Source organism: Lemur catta, chromosome 3 (assembly GCF_020740605.2).
Source record: "Lemur catta isolate mLemCat1 chromosome 3, mLemCat1.pri, whole genome shotgun sequence".
NCBI classification, from domain to species: Eukaryota; Metazoa; Chordata; class Mammalia; order Primates; family Lemuridae; genus Lemur; species Lemur catta.
Window position 1 is genome coordinate 94,241,915 of NC_059130.1, and position 23,927 is coordinate 94,265,841.

The 23,927-nt window shown below is 39.5% G+C and overlaps 1 protein-coding gene and 1 pseudogene across 3 annotated transcripts in view; both read right to left on the reverse strand.

The window, feature by feature from the left end:
* The window catches only part of ST3GAL3 (ST3 beta-galactoside alpha-2,3-sialyltransferase 3), a 174,362-nt gene that overhangs the window by 133,270 nt on the left and 17,165 nt on the right, over window positions 1-23,927 (reverse strand). For all 3 annotated transcript variants that reach the window (XM_045545635.1, XM_045545636.1, XM_045545637.1), the window contains exon 2: window positions 22,459-22,603. In XM_045545635.1, the coding sequence (XP_045401591.1) occupies window positions 22,459-22,573 (115 nt within the window). In that variant the 5' untranslated portion in view covers window positions 22,574-22,603. The remainder of the gene's footprint in view (window positions 1-22,458; window positions 22,604-23,927) is intronic.
* On the reverse strand, window positions 13,065-14,060 carry LOC123634150 (annotated as a pseudogene).

A 23,927-nucleotide genomic window follows, 5' to 3' on the forward strand; every position in this document is an offset into this window, starting at 1 on the left:
TTAGCTTGCAGCGTGCGAACTTGTCAGGCCCAGGTGCTCTCTTCCTGTATGCCTGCACTGCCTAGAATAAGCACAGTAAGTAACGAGCTGTCACTCTGCAGTAATCCTTGTTGACTGACAGAAAAAGTAACTGATATCTCTCTTCCTTGGCCTCTCTTCCTCCAATTCAAGGGCTACTTGGGTGGTATTTGCATATATCCAGCAAAGAGCCATCAGTGCTGTTTACATGAATATTTCCTTATAATCCCAGATCCCCCAACTATCTCCATGTTACCATGCTGAAGACATTCCTGCTATAGCTGGGGGAGAGAGAAGAGCTTGTTTTCACAGCTACGTGACAAGACATTTTCTTCCATACCACTATGCGCGCGCGCGCGCACACACACACACACACACACACACACACACACACACACACACACGAGAAATTATTTTGCCTCTTTTTGCCTTTCCAGAGCAAGGAATCCTTAAATTCTCAGCTCTGTATTCCTCCCTTTTAGCCCTTCTGTTTGGTAAAATCTAGCTTTCCTCGGCCTTTTAAAATGCTCCCAGTTAAGTAAAATTATGATATCATGATGGTGGCAATTTAAGTATTCTAACACTGGGGAATCTGAAACACAGTTTTTGAGGTGTCTTTGATTCACCAGTAGTGATGAACTTGAGCCCCCACAGAGGTGTGAGCAGCACACACGGCAGCCGCGAGGGCGTCTGCAAATGGCCTCCTGTTCTCCTGGGCACAGAGCTGCTTCCTGAGCTGGGTGGGTTGGGTGGGACCACCGACTGAGTTCTCATCAGTGGAAGGTGGGCTGCAGGGAAGCACGTGACCTCTAGGCCTGGCCCACCAGACCTTCTGCATGATTCTCCCTGCGCCTGCCTGTGTCTCCTCTGTGAGCTGCGTCAGAGGATCCTGCCTCTACGTGAAGTAGGTAGAACAGAATCCCCGCCCCACCCTCGCAACCACCACAGACCTGCACCAGGTTGTGACAAGAGAGAAATAACCTTTATTGTATTAAATCACCAAAATTTGGGGGTAGTTTGTTTCACTAGAGTCTACCCTGACCAAAATAATATTATCCTGAATTTTTAAAGTCAAAAAAACAATTATTCCTAAGTGTTATTCCCAAGTGTTATTCCCAAGCAATTCTGTCTGAAGCTGTCTTTCAGGGGACTTGGGCACTGTGGGGGAAGCCATGCTGTGCCACTCAGATAACCCCAGCTGCTGGGATCAGCCCTCTTTAGAAACGCCTTGGCAGAAGGGCGCTGCCTGGCCTGGGGTCCTGTGCCTTCCGGGGGCAGCCCTCATCCAACGACTGGGCGGGAGGAAGTACAGAGACACAACCCTCTCACTCCAGCCGCCAAGGAAGGGCCACCCCAACTCCACAGTCCCCATGGGGTGGGCTGAGGCCTTTTCTGAGATGGAGTCACAGGCCAAGTTCCCTGTATACAACCCTCTCCCTTTGCCCTTCCCTTCCCTTTCCTGTTCCCTGCTCTTTCCCCTCCCTTTCTTTTCTTTCCAGGAGTGTCTACTAAGCTTTCCACACACTCATCTTTACCTCAGAATTTGCTTCCCCTGAATCTCAACCTCAGACAGGCACTATATCCTTGATATATTATGTCGCCCAACTGTGTCTCAGTATATGGCACAAATACCATATTTTCCAATTAAAAAATACATAAAATCACAATGGGACGGAAGCTTTGAAATTGAGACTCTGCAAAACTTCAGAATGTACTATACTAGTAAAAGACTAATTATTTGCAAGAAACTAATGAAAGATCACAAACATCTTGAGAGCCCCTCTGAGAAAGGAGCTTTGAAATTGTCCTCCAGAAAATATTACCACCTTGCTTGTAATCAAAGAAATTATTAAATACACAACAAAGAGCCACATAAAAATTATTAAGGATCTATTAATCACCTGTGCTGATACCTGATATAATTATAGCAGTTACTTCTTGAGTGCTCACCACAACACAGTGCTAAGAGCTTTACTCTTATTATCTCATTGAATAAATGAAAGTAAATAAAATACTCAAATAGCAGAGCCAGGACTCAGTTTGGTGGGGTGGACTCCAAAGCCTCAATGTTTATGCTCCATCATGCTATAATGTCTCTAATGTCTTGCATATTCAAGCTCTAAGAGAGGTTAAGAACATAACTAGTTCACTAAGTAATTGGGGGTAGGGGGGGTACACAAATGGCAGGTATAGATGCTTCCAAAAATCCACGCTCTCGCCTCTCACCCCTCCACTGCCTCCTCTGATGGCAGGCCCTGCCTTCCAGGTGCACGCAGTGTCCTGAGTGAGCTGAAGAACCATTCTATGCAGGACTTTGCCAGAAGCGATATCCAGTGGGAGCCTATCCTGCAGCAACTGAAAGGTTCTTCTGCCCTCTTGTGGCTCAGGGCGACTGCTGCATATCAAAGCTCCATTAAAAAGCTGAAATACCATATAAAGGCACTTGGCAGCCAGGCACAAAACAACTCTGACTAGCTTGAAATGGAGCCAATTCAATAATTTAAAAATTTGATTTTGCCACTCTTCCGTGCCAACTATTGCTTGTAATAAGGAAGCTCAAAACAAGAACAACAGAATACTAGAGCTCAGAGAAAAAACAAAAATCCCACTATTTTGCAATAATAAGGCAAACAATAACCAACTATATCCATTTAGAACAATGATAAAAGTTTAAAACATTCTAAGCCCCGAACACAACTCCCGATCCTCGCTTTTTATGCCTGACAGTGTATCTTAGAAATCTCTCCATATCAGCATAAACAAAGCCTCCTCACTCTTCTAGAGCAGAATACTCACTGGATGGGGGAACCATAATCTATCTAACTTGTCCCCTACCGGTGAACGCTTGAATTGCTTCCAAACTTTTGCTATTAAAAACAATGCTGCAAATAATAAACAAAAAATGCTGCAGTGGGTAACCCTGTGCACAGATCATTTTGCAGGTGTGCATGAATCCCTGTAGATGAATTCCTAGAAGTGGAAATGCTGGGTCAAAGGGCACATACACGCCTTGGCACGACTTCTTTCTTGAAACTTTTTCCTCCTCTGACTTTCCGTCCTAGCTATCTGGCTGCTCCTTCTCAGGCTTCTCCCCACACTGTCCTCCTCTTGCTCATCCCTTAGTTGTCAGTTCCCCAGGATTTGGTCTTTGGTCCCCTTTCATCCTATATTCTCTCCCCAACAATCTAGTCCACTCTTGCCTTCCAGCTATGTTTTCTTCCCAGAAAGAAATCAAGGTTATTGTTTCTGGGTTTTATGCTTCTAGAGTTACTTTACACATATGTCTGGCAAATCTGCATGTAATATATATGCTTGTATATGTATAAATATGAACATACACCACACATCCCCAACCCCTTCTTGTAAGTGGTAGCATTTGTACTCTAAATTGAAGCAGTTTTAAGGGGATGCTGCAAAGTAGCAACGTTCACAGGAGATATAAATAAAACTGTGGCCCCAAACATTTTTCAACCAATACTTAAGTTCTTTGCCAGGCAATTGGAATGAACTCACAGGGGAAGACCAGAATGTATGTGTAGACTTAAGTTGATTACTTATTGCTAGAGTGCTCTCTAGAATGGCTGTACCAGTCTACTTTCCCACTTGCAAAGGATACAGGTTACAGTGTTCTCACATTTCTGCCAATACTTGACATTATCTAGCTTTCGAGGTTTTTTTTTTCAAACTAAGAAGTATAAAGTGATATTTTAATTTGAATATTGCTTACAGTCCATGAGCTTATCTCTTCATATGCTTAGACTCATGGGTTTCTTGTTCTGCAAATTGTTCCAATTCTTTGCACATTTTCTGTTAGGGTTGCTGCCTTTTTCTTCCTGATTTGCAGGAGTTCCTTGTATATTCTACATATCAACCCCTGTGAATTTTAAATATTGAAAATTTCCTCTCCTAGTATACTATCTGTATATTAACTTTGTCAATAATGTCCTTAATAGCACAAAATCCTTAATTTGATTTAAACAAATTCATCAATTTTTTTGCCTACAATTTTTGCTTTTAAGGTTTTGTTTAGTCCTTCCTTTAGACACCTAAGTCACAAAGATAATCATTTATTTTCTTCTATCACTTTCTAATTTTACCATTCTCATTTAAATCTTTAGTCCATCTGAAGTCTAAATTTGTACCTGGAGTTAGGTATGAACTCAGTTTTATTCAGCGTCATCTAACGAGCCTGAATGCCCTTTCTGCTTTCACTTATGGTGCCACTTTTATGCTGTATTAAATTCCTGTATATATGAGTTTTGTCTCTGAGCTATTGTTTAAATTGGTCACTTTTTCTTCCTAGCATTAACACTAGTATTTTTAATAGTATGGCTTTAAGAATGTCTTAGTATCTGGGAGGGCAAGACCTTCCTATCTTTACTGAGAGAAATAAAGCTAGCCCATAAATTGGATATATACAGATCTAGATTTCTCTAATGAACTGTAGTTCTTCGAAGGTGGCTGGACTGGATGGAGAGAGAGGGAGGCAACAAGGCACCTGGGAGTGGACATAAGCAGGAGCAGGGGCTGGGAGGAAGCGGGGACAGTGCCTCCAGGCACAGCAGGGGACAGTGCCTGAGCACCTGCAGAGCAGACCCAGTTGCAGCCCTCCTAACCCAGGGCACCTGTGAATTCTGGGAAGACTGTGATATAAAGAACTGGGGTTCCCAGAGGCCCAGCTGGGGGAATCCCTACACACAGAGCACTCACTAGAAGTAGGAAGAACTTTCATCAAGCCAAAGAGGACAAAGACATTGATAAGGGTCAGCAGTCTAGAAGAGAGGCTGTGATGGGAAGTTTAGAACATGAGATCAGCAAGCACAGCAACAGTAGTGGAAAGTAGGAGAGGGAACGGTGAGCTCTCTGCATGCCTCCTACCACCACATACACCCTTAGAACAAGTGGTACCAACGAGTTCTTCTAATGGTCTACACTACAAACTGATCCAAAAATGCAAGTCCTTTCTTTGTGACACATGGAATTCCACAAATGTTTACTTTTATTTACAATTGGGCCTAGGTAAGTTATTAGAAACCCACAAAACAAATTACTAAGTTACAAAAATGTGGTACAGGTAAAACCAAACATAGCATTTTTCTGGACTGTACTGTGAACTCTAAACCAGTATTTCGTTAAGCAGTTTGCACACCCTGCGATATTCAACTGCACTGCACAGCTGCTCCCACTCATGCCCACACATGGGCAGGATTCCTGCAACGCTCTGAAATATACTCCATTATCAGTGCATCAGCAGTGCTGTCTTGGACTGGACATGGTGTACAATCCCTGTTCTTCTTGCTTTTAAATTATAAATTTGAGTTAGCTTAACCATTAGTGCAGTTTATATAAACTGTTTAGTTATTAACTCTACAATGAGTACTGACATATTTCCATCAATAAAAGTGCTGACATAATTTTCCAATAACAAGACCTCAAGGCATATATGAGTGACTGTTCAAATATGAATAATCTTTTAAAGCAGATTTATACATAATCCCCCAAAATTTGCTTGTAGAGAGATACTCCATCCCTATCACCTATTTTTTTTCCACTGAAAAGTGAAAATAGATGAAATAAGTGGACCAAGAGGCCTTTTGCCCCAAGTTTGCTATGGTCAAAAAAATTCCTGAGGGAATAACTGAGGAAGAAAAACCAAGGGGAAAAAACTTAGTGTTTCAAGCAGGTGGAGGCATTACAGACACCAAGTATTGTTACAGCACAAACTCTGAAAATAGAAAACCTTTGTTAAAGCCCTGTCTCTGCTAGTGAACAATTCATTTAAAATTGTTTTCCCATCTGTAAAATGGGATAAGAGTAATCCAGACTTTCTATCCCATCTGTGGGATCTCAAACAAGGCATTAACTTGTTAAGCCTCACTAGTCTCGCTTATAAAATGTGGAAATACTATCAAACATACTCAATAGGTCAAATAAGACGATGCACACAAAGCACTTTAGAGCAATGTGAGCTCTAAGGAGGTAGTTAAATGTTCAAAATGTTCTCACAGGGTTGCAAGATTATAAGCACCATGAGAGCAGGACAGCACCATATTTCATCTTTCTATCCTAAAGATCTGACACAGAATATGCCAGGAATATTCTAACTGCCAACAAATGTTGACTACTGTTGATTCTGAGCTTCCTGCAAATGAAGCCTGGGATTGACCTGTATGTATGTATGTTCACTTGAGGGTCTGCATGTGTGTGTTTAAGTGAAAATGATCATCCTGATATACTTTCCATGTCAGTACATAAAGATCTACTTTAGCCATTCTAATAGCTGCAAAGTATTCGTCAAATGGGCACACCATTATTTACTTACTCAATCCTCTATCATTTCCATTTCCATTTTTTTCTCATAAAAATGATGCAATGTGCACACTTGCACATATATCTTTGCATGCTTATTCTGTATTTCTTTAGGAAGTAAAACTGCTGGATCAAAAGGTATGCATATTTGAACTTTTCCATTTATTCTTTTTTTTTTTTTTTGGAGAATGAGTCTCGCTCTGTCACCCAGGTAGAGTGCAGTGGTGTCATCATAGCTCACTGCAAGCTCAAGCAGGCAAGACACCTGACTAATTTTTCTATTTTTAGTAGAGACAAGTCTCACTCTTACTCAGGCTGGTCTCAAACTCCTGAGCTCAATGAATCCTACCGCCTTGGCCTCCCAGAGTGCTAGGATTACAGGCGTGAGCCACTGCGCCCAGCCCAAACTTTTGAATACATACTGTTATAGTCTCTTATAGAAACCCACTAATAAGAATAATGGCTTATTTATACATGTACAGGGCATTATCATTCTAAAATCTTTGACAATATAGAAGGTAAAAATAACATAATCATTATGTTACACTTTGCATTTCTTTAAAATCAGTGAGAATAAACATTTTTGTAAATCATAACAACCATTTATAATTTTCCTTCTGTGAAATTATCTATTCATGCATTTTATCAATTTTTCTATTAGTGTTCAATTTTTCCAAATAATTTATATGAGCTCTTTATATAGTAAGAATATCTTTGTCTAGTATACATACTGAAAATATCTTTTCATTTGTCTTAACTTTGCTTAGAATTTCTTTCAAACAGAAGTTTTAATAAAAGATAATAACGTTTTTCATTCATTTATTTTATGGTTTCTGACCTTGGTGTCATGATAATAAAATCTTTCTCAACCCAAATATCATATTCTTTATTTTCTTCTATATTTTTAGTTTTTTACAATTAAATCTTGAACCTATCTGACATTTATTTTTGTGTAAGGTATGTGTGTTTCATTCACCTGCTGATGGAAATTTAAATTGTCTCCAATACTTGGCTATTGTTAATAAAGCTACCATAAACATTTTTCACAAGCCTTTTTTTAGGCACAGGTTTTCATTTCTCTTGGGTAAATATCTATTAGTAGAGTTGCTGAGTCATGCACTAAATTTATGCTTAACTTTTTTTTTTTTTTGAGACAGAGTGTCACTGTGCTGCCCTGGCTAGAGTGAGTGCCGTGGCGTCAACCTAGCTCACAGCAACCTCAAACTCCTGGGCTTAAGCGATCCTACTGCCTCAGCCTCTCCAGTAGCTGGGACTACAGGCATGCGCCACCATGCCCGGCTAATTTTTTCTGTATATATTTTAGTTGGCCAGCTAATTTCTTTCTATTTTTTTAGTAGAGATGGGGTCTCGCTCTTGCTCAGGCTGGTCTCGAACTCCTGACCTTGAGCGATCCACCCGCCTCGGCCTCCCAGAGTGCTAGGATTACAGGCATGAGCCACCTCGCCGGGCCAATTTATGCTTAACTTTGTATGAAATTGCCAATTGTTTTCCACAGTGGTTGTGTCATTTTACAATCCATTCGACAACATAAGAGAGTTGAGCTACTCCACATTTTCTTCAATACTAAGCATTCCCAATCTTTTTAATTTTAGCCATTCTAATGGGTATGAAGTATCATCTCACTGAGGGTTTAACTTGCATTTCCTTGACGTCTAATGATGATGAATATCTTTTGAGGTGTGTCTTAGTCCATTGCTGCTACTATAATAACTGACTAATTTCTCAAAAACAAATTTATTTTCTCACTGTTCTGGATGCTGGGAAGCAAGATCAAGGCACTGGCAGATTCAGTGTCTAAGAAGGGCCTGGTCTTCACTTCCAATATGGCACCTTGACCTCTGCATCCACCAGAAGGAAGGAACACCGTGTTCTCACATGGCAGAAGGTGGAACGGCCTAGGGGACCAAACTCCCTCTGTCAAGCCCTTTTATAATGGCATTAATCCACTTATTAGGGCAGAGCACTCATGACCTAGTCACTTCCCCAAAGGACCCATCTCTCAACCCTGTTGCATTAGGGGTTAAGTTTCTAACACATGCATTTTTAGAGGGGACAAAAACATTCAAAGATTCTTATTGGCCATTTGTATATTTTTTTGTGCACTATTCTGTTCAAGTCTTTTGCCAATTGCTTATCTAGGTTATCTGCCTTCTTATTAAGTTGTAAGAGATCATTACAGCTTCAGGAGCCAAGTCTTGTGCCCAGTGTATCTTGTCAATATTTTTCCCAGTCTGTGGCTTGCTGTTTTCATTTTCTTGGTGAAACAATTTAAAGAGCAGAAGGAATCTTGAGAAATCCAATTTATCAATATTTCTTTTGTGGTTAATGCCTTTTGTGTCCTGTCTAAAAATTTTTGCCTACTCCAAGGGCATGATTTTCTCCTTTTCTATAAATTTTATAGTTTTAGCTTTTATGCTTAGATCTATGATCCACTTCAAACTGATTTTTGTATATAGTGTGAGGTAGGAATTACGGTTCCTTATTTTGTCTATATAGATACCTAGTTATTTCAGCAGTTATATTTAAAATACTATCCTTACCCCCATTTAGTTACATTGTCACCTTTATCAAAATTCAATTGACTACACATGCATGGGTCTATTTCTAGACTCTAATAGTCTGTTCCACTGACCTTTCGCCAGTATTATTGTGTCCTGATTACCATAGTAAGACTTGAAATGAGGTCGTGTGAGCCCTCCAAGTTCTATAAGTCCTATTTTCCAAAATTATTTTGGCTAGTCTAGATCCTTTGCATTTTCATGTAAATTTTAGAATCAGCTGTTGATTTCTATTTAATAAAAAAGCTGCTAGGATTTTAATTAAGATTGCACTGAATCTATAGATCAATCTTGAAAAAATGGGGATCTTAATGATATTAAGTCTTCCAATACATGGGCATCATAAATTTCTCCTTATTTACATTTCCTTCTTACCTCTTATTTAAATCTTTAATTCCTCTCAACAGTATTTTTATAGTTTTAAGTATAGAGGCTTTTTATGTTCATTTTTTTCTAAGTATTTTCTTTTTTGATGCCACTGTGTATATTATTTAATCTTATTTTCTATTTGCATGCTTCTAATATATAGAAATACAATTACATTTTATATATTGACCTTGTGTAATATTATTATATATTAAGAAATAGGGCCAGGTGAAATGGCTCGTGCCTGTAATCTCCGCACTTTGGGAGGCTGTGGCCAGAGCATCACTTGAGACCAGGAGTTTGAGACCAACCTGGGCAACACAGCAAGATTCTATGTCTATAAAAAAAAATTTTTTTTTAATTAGCTGGGCATGGTGGCATGGGCCTGTTGTCCTAACTACTCAGGAGGCTGAAGTAGAGGAGTGTTTGAGCCCAGGAGTTAAGTGTGCAGTAAGGTATGCTCGTGCCACTGCCAGAGCAAGACCCCATCTCTAGAAATATATTTTTTTTCCTTCAGTCTCTGCCCCCCAGTTCCTTAGACAGAGTTCCTAAAACCCTCGTTGATAGGGGTGCTTTGTTCTAATACTGAGTCTTTGACCCCAGTTCCTGAGACACAGCTCCTAAACACTCTGGAATTTCCTGGGTGATAGAAGCATCTTTTGTTCTAATGAGGTGACTTCTGGTGGGCTCCTGGACAGTCTCAAGATCGGGTCTGGTTGGTTGTCAAGGGAACCAACCACATGTTCAGAGAGCTGAAGGTTGGGTTGATCACCACGGACCAATGATTTAGTCACTCATGCCTACATAATGAACCTTCCATAAAAATTCCTGAACTGCGGGGTCCAGATTGCTGAACACATGGAGGTACTTGGAGGGCAGTACACACAGAGAGGGCATGGAAGCTCCATGTGCATTCCCCAATACTTCACCCCATGCATCTGTGCATCTGGCTATTCATCTGTAAATTCTAAATATCCTTTATGACAAATCAGTGAATGTAATTATTTCCCGGAGATCTGTGAGCCATCCTAGCAGATTGAACCCACAGAGGGGGTATTGGGAACCCCAGTTTATTGCCAGTTGGCCAAAAGTACAGGTGACAACCTACCACTTGTGATTGGTGTCTTAAGTGGGGGCAGACACTCCAGATAAATAATGTCAGAATTGAATTAAGTTAAAGGATACCCAGCTGGTGGCCAATGAAGAACTTCTTAGTGTGTGGAACCACCCCCCCAACATCTGGTGTCAGAAGTATTGAGTGTGTGTGAGAGTAGGAAAAAACTGTCTTTCCTTCAGACCTTATATCCTGCAACCTTGCAAAATGACTGTTAAGAGAATTGTTATGGCTTGTTTTTGTTTTGATAAATTCCTAAGGATTTTTGTACATGGCAATAATGTCACTTGTAAATAGTTTTACTTCTTCCTTATCAGTCTTTATGCCTTTTATTTCCTGTTCTTGCCTTATTGCACTGGTCAAAACTTCTGGTAAAATAAATAAAAGTGATGAGAATGGTCATCTTTCCCTTATTCCCCAATCTTAGGAGGAAAACATTAAGTCCTTCCCCATTACATATGATGCTAGTTGTAAAACTTCTCAGATAGCCTTTACCAGACTGAGGAAGGTTCCTTCTTTTCTACTTTGCTGAAAGTTTTTGTATGAGTGGGTTTTGAATTTTGCCAAATGTTTTTTCTGCAATTCTGTTAATGTGATGAGTACATAGACTGATTTTTAAATGGTGAACCAACTTTGCCCTTCTGGGTCATGCTGTATTATCTTTATTATATATTGCTACATTTAATTTGCTAACATTTTGTTAAGGATTTCTGTATCTTTTGTTCATGAAGGATATTTGGTCTGTAATCTTGTTTTCTTATATTTGTCATATTTTGGCCAAGATTTTGCTAGCCTCATAAAATGGGTTGGGAAGTAATCCCTTGTCTATTTTCATTGAGAATTTGTGTAAGACTGGTATTAGATCCTTCATTGAATGTTTACAGAACTTAGTGAAACCATCTAGGCCTGACACTTTCTGATTATGGATTCAAGTTCTTTAACAGATATAGGGCTATTCTGATATTCTATTTCGCCTTGTTTTTGGTAAGCTGTGCTTTCCAAGGAATTTGTTCATTTTGCCTAAATTGTCGATTTTTTAAAGCATAAAGTTTATCATAATATGCCCTTATTATCCTTTCAATGTATGTAAGATTTATAGTAATATCTTCACTTCTCTTCCTAATATCCATAAATTGTGTGGTCTCTGTTATTTCCTTGATTATCCTTTTTTAAAACAAATTCTTTATTATGGCCAAATATATGTAACATAAAATTTACCATCTTAACCATTTTTAAGTGTACAGTTCTGTGGCATTAAGTACATTCACACTGTTGTACATTCATCACCACCATCCATCTCTAGAACTCTTTTCATATTGCAAAACTGAAACTCTGTACCCATTAAACATTAACTCTTCACTCCCCTCTGCCCCAGCCTCTGGCAACCACCATTCTACTCTGTCTCTATGAATTTGACTACTCTAGGAACCTCACAAGAGGAATCATACAATATTTACCCTTTTGTGATTGGCTTACTCATTAAACACAATGTCTTCAAGGTCCATCCATGTTGTAGAATGTGTCAAAATTTCCTTCTTTGGGGTTAACTAAACATTTTTAGTGTTTCATTTTATTTCTTCTATTGGCTTCTTAGACTCAGTCATGCATCAGTTAACAATGGGAATAATGTTCAGAGAAATGCATTGTTTGGTGATTTTGTTGTTGTGGGAACCATCATAGAGTGTACTCAACACAACCTTAGATGGTATAGCCTCCTATACACCTAGGCTATATGATATAGCCTATTGCTCCTAGGCTATAAACGTGTACGGCATACTACTGTACTGAATACTGGAGGCAACTGTAACGCAATGGTTAAGTATTTATGTATCTTAAAATATCTAAACATAGAAGAGCTACAGTAAAAATACTATATTATAATTTTATGGGACCACTGTCATGTTGTTGGCCAAAACATTGGTATGTGGTGCACGACTGTATATCTCCTTTTTTTAATGTTATTTAAATAGTTGTTCTAAGGCTAACAATATTCACCCTTAACTTATCAGTCTATTTACAGTCAATATAATACCTCTTCAAATCTGACATTTCATACTTACTACTTTACCATTCTCTCGTCTCACTTTATACACAACATTCCTACTTCCCACTTACTTCCTTTTACACAAATGTAATAACTTTACAACAGTGAAATTCCATTCACTCACCCCCCCATCCCTGTGCGCATGTTGTCATATCTTTTACTTTTACATATGTTCAAAACCTCACTTTACAGGGTTATTATTTTTGCTTTAAACAGTTATCTTTTAAGCAAGTTATAAGAAGAAAGGAAAGAGAATCTTTCATATTTGCCCGCTATTTACCATTTCCAAAGATCTTCATTTTTCCTATATGGCCCAGTTTCCATCTGGGATCACTTCCCTTTGGCCTAAAGGATATCCTTGAACGTTCATTTTTTGTAATGCAGTCCTGCTAGCAACAAATTTTCCTAACTTTTCTTTATTTGAAAATGTCCTTATTTCATCCTCATTTTTGAAGGATATTTTCATTAGATAAAGAATTCTGGGATGACAGGTTTTTGGGTTTTTTTATTTGAAGACCTTAATGATCTTTCATTGTCTTCTGATCTCTATTGTTTATGGTGAGAAGTCAGCGATAATTCCTACCCTTGTATGTAATATCTCCTTTTCTCCATCTGCTTTCAAGATTTTATCTTTATTTTTATTTTTTTAAACAAGAAATTTATTTAAACAACAAGATGTTTGACTTGAAGGGAAAACCAGGATTCATTTTTTTAAAAGTAATTTATACCCCCTTAAAGACAGATTGCCCTACGTGTAACAGCTATGTACAAAAGTTATAAAACTGTCCTTGGTTCTAAGATGATAAATGAAAAACATTAAAATTCTCCAATTGAACAAGGTATGCAAGGATTTTTATGGGGTTTTGGTTGTTAAAACAGTGAGACCAAAATAACTTACTGGAATATAAAGATAAGCACACCACTAATGGAGAAAGGGGGTATTTTCACAGAACCAGTATTTTTCCTCATCCCATCTCCATTTCACGTCAGTCAAAATATACCACTGGCCATTTAGTTAAAAAAAAAGGGAAAATAAGCAATATGCTTGTGCACATATACCAGTTACTTTATAGACAATAAAGAAATGGGGAAGGGGGAAATGAAAGAATAGAGAAAACTATATGTAGTAGTCAGGATGTGGTGGAACCAAACTGCAGTTGTCTATTTGAGAATGTATTGTTGGTCTGCAAGAACAGTTATGGAGTAAAGTAGCAGTTCCTTTTTAGCAGACACTTCCTGGCTGCTACTGGAACACATCAACTGTATCTTTAGCCTTACTTCCAACTGCACAGGTGTGTCTGTTTCACTGATTGGCTGCCCATCAAATTGCAATCTTATCTGCCCCCCTGACAAACCCTGTCATTCACAATGGGCTTTCATAAGTTTACTAAGTGTTGTTGCCTCTTAATCTTAAACCGCATGACAGAACCATCCTTTCCCCCACCTCGACCTTCAGATTAAAATGATCGTTGTTCTCAGTCTTGACTCCTTCCTTGGGCTTTTTGTAGGCCACAGCACTTGCCAGAGTCTCTTCAGCTGCCACTTCACAACAGAAAGGTACCAGCTCCACACTGAACGAGCACACAGGTAGCACCAGGAGCAGCCTCTCTTTGCTTTTAGGTTTCGAAGTTTAACTACGATGTATGTAGGTCTTTTCCCCAATATTTATCTTTCTTAGGGTTTGATGAGCTTCTTAGATCTGTAAGTCAATGTTTTTTGAATCAAATTTAGGAATTTTCCAGCCATTATTTCTTTAATTATTTTTCTGTTCACTTCTCATATATGTTAGACTATTTGATAGTGTCACAGGTTCCTGAGGCTCTGTTCATTTCTCTTTAATATTTTTTCTTTCTGTGGTTCTGACTGGATAATTGCTCTTGCACTCTCTTCAAGTTCACTGACTTCTTCTGTTGTATCTAATCTGCTAAGTGAAATTTGCCATAAAGTTACTACAGGTCTAGATTCTATTTCTCTGTTGAAACTACTTATTGTTCATTGTATTTTCCTTTAAATGTATTAACAATAACTACTAAGTATTGTCCACTGTCTGACACAGTTGCATTATTTACTTTGTCCAGTTTTATACCTTTTTATCGAGGGAGGGCTGGTTCTGACACCAGTCACTGCATTATCATTGGAAGCAGAGAGCCTCGCTGAGCCAAAGGCCAGGAATGCTGGCCTCTATTTCATTTTTAAGATGGAAAACTAAGAGTTAATATAATGTCCTATGTATATTAAGCTTAGTGCAACTTGTCTTTCTAATATCAGATCCAATTACAATTTATATGCCAGATGGTATTCTCCATAGAAATCACATCAATAATGCATATATTTTCTCTTGGTTATGATATTTATATGGGCAAGAACACAAGGGAGTTGCTATAATTGATAAATGTAGTAGCATTTATAATTATAATTTCCACAACACAGGAAATTAATCCTATGACAGATCTGCTTTATTAACTAGAAATAAATAAAATTTTAAATTAATAAATTAAAATACGCAAGGCTGCCATCAAATGGTCCATTGGAATGAGGTCTGTTGAAGAGCGACAACTATCCAACTCTTATCCAAGGCACTGACCTGAATAAAGCATCAGAGCAAAGAGATATAAGTATTTTATCCCCATTTTGGAGATGAAGAAACTGAAGCACACCCAACTCTAACTCCAAAGACTGTGATGTGTGTAAATATATTTATTTTTATCATATTCTACATACAATTTTATAGCACTTTTAAAAACAGGTTATAACTACACTAATCTCATACTTAAAGCCTTTCAGGTTAAGCATTTGACTCAGGCCTTGGCAATTCAACCAACACTAGGTCACAGGAATCTCTAAGCTGCCCAAAACAAAGCAGTTGTACCCTCTACAATATGCCTTGGAATTAATGAGAATATAAATTTGCCAACTGGGAGGGATTCTAGGCTCCAACACAGCATTTCACACAGATCTCTCTTTGAGAACTCAACACACTCTAACAGTTGTTTTGTTTCTTTTTCATGTCACAGGCTGAGAACATGAAGGCCTATGTTCACCTTATATCTGGTTTACCCAGAACAGAACAGGAACCATAATAGGAACATACTGCTTATTTGAATAAATAACTTTTTCTTTTCTTTTCTTTTTTAGAGATGGGGGTCTCACTATGTTGTCCAGGCTGGTCTCAAATTCCTGGGCTCAAGTGATCCTCCTGCTTCAGTCTCCCGAGTAGCTGGTACTACAGGCCTGAGCCACCATGTGTGGCTTGAATGAATAATTTAAAATAATAAAAAACTCTAGCCTCCACTCCCCCACTATGAAGAAATCCAATAGATAATTTTTGTAGGTTACTAATACCATAAAATTTAAGAAAAAATAATGCTAAAGACATTTATTTTTCAAGCTTGAGAATGTCCTCAAGCTCCTCAATACAAAGGTATACAAACTTGATTAGAGAACCTCTCTGAAGCCTTATTTTCTACATCTGTAAAACAGGGATAATAATAACCAATAAAAACTATGAGGTTCAAATGAGATTATGAATATAAAGATCCTGGTAAAATACAGATATACAGTAGACACGCAATAAATTACTATTTTCATTTCATCATCATTTCATCATATTATTAAACCATAGCCTAAATTTCGCAACACAGCAGTCATCTGGGTTGGGAAGCTCCTTCAACTTGACTTTGTTAATCGGTAAAGGACCCTCTCTGACTTGGTAAGCCATCCAGGGTTGGTCCTATCACTCTTTTCTCTGATATTACAGCTCAGAAAATAATATGCTATAGTGAGAGGGTCTAAACAATCTATTTAAAGTCAAGCGTTTAAGAGGCTTGAGAGTAAGAATAATGCAAAAGCTATGAATACTGGTTAGTCAGCTACAATTGATGCAAAAGACAGCACATAACTAATAATAAACTAATGAAGCCTACAGCCCAAGTGACTAGCACCTTGTTACCTCCAAACCTAACAAAATTCTCTGTCTTCTTTTGAAGGACTTTCTCTCTTTCCCTTCCTCTTCTTTTCCTCCGTTTTCTTTCTCCACCCCCACTCCTGACACTCTGTACTGCTGCTTCTCTGAGCCCCTTTTCCTCTCTCTTTTCACCAAATAGAATATAGAATTAAATCTTATCTTCAGCATTTATTATACTTTTCAATAAAAAACGGAACATAGGTTTTAAAGACAGAAAACCAGAATTCAATTCCAGCTCCAACAATTAGCTGTATAGCCTTGGTAAATTAAATAAACTAAGTGCTTCAGTTTGCTCAACAGGAATATAGGGATAATGTCATCCTCACAGAATTGTACTAAGAATTAAATTAAATGAACTAAAACTTGTAAATTGTCTAATACCTAACACACAATGGATCTTCCATAACGTTAATTCCCTTCTCTTCTTCTCTAGGAAACTGCTCTGATCCTGCTTCTGTCTTCCGCAGGTCAGTAGCTCTTAACAGAAAAGAACACCCCATTCCTTGCACACATTTCCATCTATATTACTGAGACAGACAGATCCACCATTATGAATATAGAAAATGTCTCCAACTACAGAATTCTGCACTGCCCTGATATAAACACTCCTTATCCTGGGTAGTCTCCTTGATTTCAAAAATAAATCAGCACAGAGAAATTTGAAAAAACTGTTGAAACACAAAGTAATTAGTGATAATTTTAAGCTAAGCATTTAAGAAGCACTTAAATATTCTATATAAAACAATAAATTAAAGATATAACACTGTATTTTTAAAAAACTGGCTTGAAACTGCCTCAGTAGTTTGGGCCATGTCAGAATTAAATGACCTACTTCATTGTAATAGTTCCCATGTCAGGGTCTCAGTACAACATCAGGCCAATTGCCAATTGCCTCTTCCAACTCATCCCAGTTCATTTTAACTTCATACCTAGAGACTGACTCTACTCTCAAGTGAGTTCTACACTGGTATCCAGTAGATGTTTGTAATGATAAAACTACTTTAGAAAAGACACATCACTGGGAATCAGAACAGGCATCCTGTTCTGATTTTATATTGTTTCCTGCACCAAGCTCAGATAATCATCAGACAAAAGAAAACTACTTATGGTCACCATGTGACACTTTAAGTGATAGCCAAGAAAAGAATGTGCGAAGGCTGGTGCTGATCAATGCAAGTCCTTCAACTGCAAGCCTGTAACTAAAACACAGGCAACATCGGGTGAATCGAAACCAAGTCAGAGTGGTTCAAGCTATGTGGAAAACATCATGCAACACATAAGACCAAATGCACAAATGGAAGAAAGGGATTAGGAGTTACTGAGTAGGGAAAAGAAGCCATTATTCTACTCAGGCGCAAGTTGCCTGGTGACTCCATCAGTGCGGGGCAAGCCTCAAGGTGGAGGGACATCGAACCTGCTTGGGCACCCTGCAGACAACTTGGGACCAGGACGCTTCTCCCTGGCACGGTCAGGGATCAATCTTCAGGGACCTTGGGACTGGCCCACAGGCCAGATCAATATCAGCAAGGGCTAAAGAGATTAAGTAGACAAAGTTTCTTCAGGGAAAACAAAACAAAGACAATGTTAAATTGAAAATTCAAGGAAAAGGTAAAGATGAGTGTTTTAAGAGCAGAAGAAAATCAACTTCAACACCAAACCCTAAGGCAATAAATGGCAAAAGAAAGTGGCAGTATACTACAGTAATTAAAAAGAACAAAAAGCACTCAAGAACTAGAAGTATGGGTACAGTTTGTGTTTTTATTGAAGAATAGCACATTCTCACTGGGTTCATTAAAAGAACTGAGCTCATTAAACCTGGGTGAGGAACACAGCCATCTGCAAACCTAGGAGAGAGGTTCAGAAGAAACTAACCCTGCTGGCTTAGCCCCAGAACTAGGAGCAGAACACGAAGGAGCAAGATATTGGCAGAGATCAACCCGGAAAGGCTTGGAGTCTAGCGAGAAGGGTCAGTGGAGCGGCTTGTTTCTCCCTCACCCACATCTCTGGCAGTCAGCGGGCTCCCAAGATGGCGGAGAGCTCTTCTACCCTCACAAGGCCAACAGCTGCTGCCACCAGTAAACTGGGAGGTTCGTGAGGATGAAGTACCAGGCAGCCAGCGCCCTGGGGGTCACTTCCCATCACCGCAGATCCCAGCGGAGACGGCAGGTACCATATTGCTTCTCCACCCACCGTGCACCTTTGTCCTCCCCAGGGGGCCTCAGCCCCTCAGTTTTCTCCTCGCTCATTCCCACACAAATATTTCCCAGCTCCAGCCCAGACTGTGAAAGCCACACGGTGCCAGTGAGTCCCAGGGGATCTGTGTGACCCCAGAGTCTGGACATTCTGGGTGGGGTGCCTTCTGGAGAGAAGGACAGAGATGACCAGAGTACTAGCTTTCTTCCACTCAGACTCTTTTCCTCCCCTTCCCCTGCCCCATCAGTGGCTGCTGAGAGATGACTGAGCCGGGGCTCGCAGGAACTACTTCTCCTCTCTGTTGGTGCATCCACCACACTGGAGCTCCCACAGAGAGTGGGGCCCAAACCTTTCCAGACCCTTTTTCCCCGCTTCCCCTCCCCGACCTGCGGCTGCCGAGAGAGACAACAGAGCCCCCATGCTGAGGCTTCCACAGAGAATGGGGGTCACCTTTCCTCTAGGGGTCCTGCAGCAGACCAGGGGTGCTCACACTGTGAACCCTCTGCCTGCTGGCCCTCCCTGGTGCTGCCTGCCTGGTGACTCCATCAGTGCTGGGCAAGCCTTGAGGCGGAGGGACATTGAACTTGCTTGGGCACCCTATGGGCAACTTGGGACCAGCACGCTTCTCCCTGGCACAGTCAGGGATTAATCTTCAGGGACCTTGGGACAGGCCCACAGGCCAGATTCTGTACCCCCAGGTCTTAATTGCATTGCTTAGGGGCAAGGAGGGGAGATTTGTGATTGGACGAGGCTACTACAACCTCTCCCTGGTGGCTTTGTCTAGAAGCTGGGAGCAGACTTTTGACCCCTGATGAAACAGCTATCTTGCCAACTTTGGTGGAGCCTGAGGGCAAGCTCACCCAACCCAACCCTGCCCAGCTACACCGCCCAACCCGCCTCTGCTGTGGCAGAGAATAAGGACTCATTTGAAGTTCCAGGGCCCCACCCCCACCCCCCAGGGCAATCAAGGGCTTCTCCTTAGGGACTAGAGCCAGTCACAGGACCCAAAAACAACACTGCAGCTTGTTCCTTCTGGCAAGCACCACCTACTGACAGGAAGGTCAATTTGCACATCCTTTACAGCATTTACTGTCTCAATCATACAGGGTATAGTTGAGTCTCACCCACAAGCATCACCCACTGTCTGAGAGATTAAACTGGGCATGCCATTATCTAATCAAAAGAAAATCCAAAAATAAGAAGCAAACACTGCTCCAGATCAGAAGGAATCAGCGAAAGATTTCTGGATACTTGAAAAATCAGAGTGAAAGGACACCTTCAAAAGAAAACAATAACTCCATACTAATGGAAACCAACCAAAACGAGAATATTAAAATGACTGATAAAGAATTTCAAATATGGACTGTAAGGAATCCCAATGAAATACAAGAGAAAAATAGAAACCCAACACAAACGAACAATAAAAACAATGCAGGAAATAATGAAAAATTCATTTAAAAAATCAAATTATTAAAAAAAAATCAAGCAGAGCTTCTGGAAATGAAAAATTCATTCAAAGAAATACAAAACAGTGGAAATCCTTAAGAATAGGTTAGATCAGGCAGGAGAAAGAATCTTAGAGCTTGAAGATAATAGCTTACAATTCAACAAGTCAGTTGCAGAGACAGAGCAGAGAAATAAGAGAAAAGAGCAAAGCCTACAAGAAATATGGGATTATGTGAAGAGGTCTAACATAAGAATCATAGGCATCCCTGAGTGTGAAGAAGAAAATACACAAGGGCTGGAAAACCTACTTGAGGGAACAATTGAGGAAAATTTCCCAGGTCTTGCTAGAAATCTGGACTTCCAGGTACTAGAAGCACAGCAGACTTCCTGGGAGATTCATCACCAACAGGCAATCACCACAACATATAGCCATCAGACCAGCCAAAGTTAACATGAAAGAGGAATGTATTTAACCAAGGAGGTAAAAGACCTCTGCAGGGAGAACTATGAAACACTGAGGAAGGAAATCACAGAGGATATAACAAATGGAAAAACATACCATGCTCATGGATTGGCAGAATCAACATTGTTAAAATGTCTATACTACCCAAAGTGATTTACAGATTCAGTGCAATCCCCATTAAAATACCAATGTCATTTTTCACAGAGCTAGAAAAAATAATTCTATGCTTCATATGGAACCAGAAAAGAGCCAAAATAGACAAGGTAACCTTAAGCAAAAAGAACAAATCAAGAGGCCTCACTTTATCAGACTTCAAGCTATACTAACCAAAACATCATGGTAGTGGCATAAGAACAGAGACATAGACCAATGGATCAGAACAGAGAACTCATTTATAAAACCATCCTCATATTGCCAACTGATATTTGACAAAGCAGACAAAAACATACAATAGGGAAAAGAATTCCTATTCAATAAATGGTGCTGGGAAAATTGGTAGCCACATGTAGAAGACTGAAACAGGATCTGCACCTCTCACCCCTCACAAAAATTAATTCATGATGGATAACAGACTTAAACCTAAGGCATGAAACTATAAGAATTCCAGAAGAAAATGTTGGAAAAACTCCTATAGACATAGGCCTAGGGAAAGAATTTATGAAGAAGACCCCAAAAGCAATCACAGCAACAACAAAAATAAACAAATGGGACCTGATCAAATTAAAAAGATTCTTCTGCATAGCCAAGGAAACAATCAATAGAGTGAATAGACAACCTACAGAATGGGAGAAAATAATTGCATGCTATATATCCAACAAAGGTCTGATAACCAGAATCTACAAAGAACTCAAGCAAATCATCAAAAAAAAAAAAAAAATCAAACAACCCCATTAAAAATTGGGCAAAAGACATGAACAGAAACTTTTCAAAAGAAGATAGACTAATGGCAAAAAATATATATATATATACATATATATATATATACATGAAAAAATGCTCAATGTCTCTAATCATCAGGGAAATGCAAAACAAAACCACAATGAGATATCATCTAACTCCAGTAAGAATGGCTTTTCTCCAAAAATCCCAAAACAACAAATGCTGGCATGGATGCAGAGAGATAGGAACACTTATATACTGTTGGTGGGACTGCAAACTAGTACAACCTCTATGGAAAGTAGTATGGAGATACTTCAAAGACCTAAAAGTACACCTACCATTTGATCCAGCAATCTCACTACTGGGTATTTACCCAAAGGAAAAAAGGACATTTCATAAAAAAGACACCTGCAACTGAATGTTTATAGCAGCACAATTCACAATTGCAAAGATGTGGAAACAACCAAGTGCCCACCATACATGAAAGGATTAATAAAATGTGATATATATATATACCATGGAGTACTACTCAGCCATAAAAAAAATGGTGAACTAATACCTCTTGTATTAACCTGGATGGAACTGGAGACCATCCTCCTAAGTGAAGTGTCACAAGAATGGAAAAACAAACACCACATGTAATCACCATTAAATCGGACAACACTTACATGCACATATAGAAATAAAACTCATCAGAAATCAAGTAGGTGAGGGGGGAGGAGAAGATGAGTAAATTCACACCTACCAGGTACAATGCACACTATGTGGGTGATGGGCACATTTATAACTTTGACTCAAACTGTATAAAAGCAATTTATGTAACCAAAACGTTTGTACTGTAATACTCTGAAATTAAAAAAGAAAACCTGATATTTGCCATGGCATGCAGGTTTTTAAAAACATCAAAGTGCCTAGCCTACACCAGCTAAAATGGTAAGAAATTTCTAAGGCTAGTCCCAGAAACATTCAGTTTATACTCATTGCCCATCTCTGAAGAATATGAGAGCACTGCAGCTGCATGAAAAACCAATAATTGACCTACAACGGGCTTTTCCTGGGGTGGGCTACAGTGACTATACTTACTGGAATCCTCCCACTGGAGTAAGTGTAGCTTCCACGCGGAATAATACAAAAATCCCAGTACCAGAAAGAGGCAGAGGGCTAGCAGCAGATTGCGCACAAATACCAAGAGTCCCATCTTCGCATGATTTACGATTTCCTACATGACCTAAAAACAAAACAACAAAACAAAATAATTTAGTTCTTAAAAGATAAAGTACTCATCTTATTGATATACTCTACCTTAAAATAAAGTATCTATAGAGAGAATTCCCAAATGAAGAACAGCCTAGAGTTACCACTTTCATGACATGGCATCTTCCAATCTGCTCAAGGGAGTGGCATCACCATCATCCAGCACTTAGGCCAAAAATCAGCAGTCATCCTTGCTTCCCCACCCCAGTCCCCGACATCTAGTCAATGACCAAGTTCTCGCAATTCTAACCTCCAAATAAGTCTTAAATCATATTCCCCTTCCCACACTCACTACCCTAGTCCGTTCTTAACTGTATTCCCACAAACAAGTTTCCCTGCCTCCAAATTTACATTCTCCAAATCCATTTTCCCCACAGCACAAGAAGTCTTTTAATAACACAAAATCTGATAATGTTATTTCCCTGCTTAAACCCCTTTTTATTAGTTTTCTACTGCTGCTGTAACAGAGTACCACAAACTTAGCAGTTTAAAACAACAACACAGATTTATCTCAGAGTTCTGAAGGTCAAAATCGGGGTATAGTGTGGCTCAGCTGGGTCCTTTGCTTAGAGTCTCACAAGGCCAAAACCAAGGAGAGTCGGTGGGGCTGTGTTCCTTTCTGGAGGCCCTAGAGAAGAATCCACTTCCAAGCTCATTCAGGCTGTTGGATGAATTCAGTTCCTGCAGCTGTAGGCCCCGAGTTCCTTGCTGGTTATCAGACAGGGGCCAGCCTTTGCTCCTGTAGTCCTTTCAAGGCTTTCCATGTGGTCCCCTTCAGCCTCTCTCACTCTTTGAATCCTTCCAACTTCCCCTTCTATTGCATCTTGCTTCTGCTTCCAGCCAAAGAAACTTCTTTGCTTTTCAGGGCTCACATGTGATTATATTGCGTCCACTTGAATAATCCCGGATAATCACCCCATTTTCACGTCCATACCCTTAATTACATCTGCAGAGTCCCTTGTGCCATGTCAGGTAATATATTTATATGTTCCATGGTTTAGGGTGTGGACATCTTTAGGGACCCATTCTGTCTAACATGCCTTTCATTACATTTTCAATTACTTTGAATAAAGTAATTTCCCCTTAAAGCCTAGAAACTTCTGACTGAGCCTCTATTGACTTCTCCATCTCCCGCTTCTCTCAACCTCATTTGTGCCCTATGATCCCATCATTTTTCTTTCTATTCATTGAACACTGCCTTGATGTCTCTCTCCTCAAGGCCTATCTGGAATACATTCTCCACCCACCCTGCTATTGCACCTGCTGCACTTCCTTTGATACTCACCTTAAATATAAAA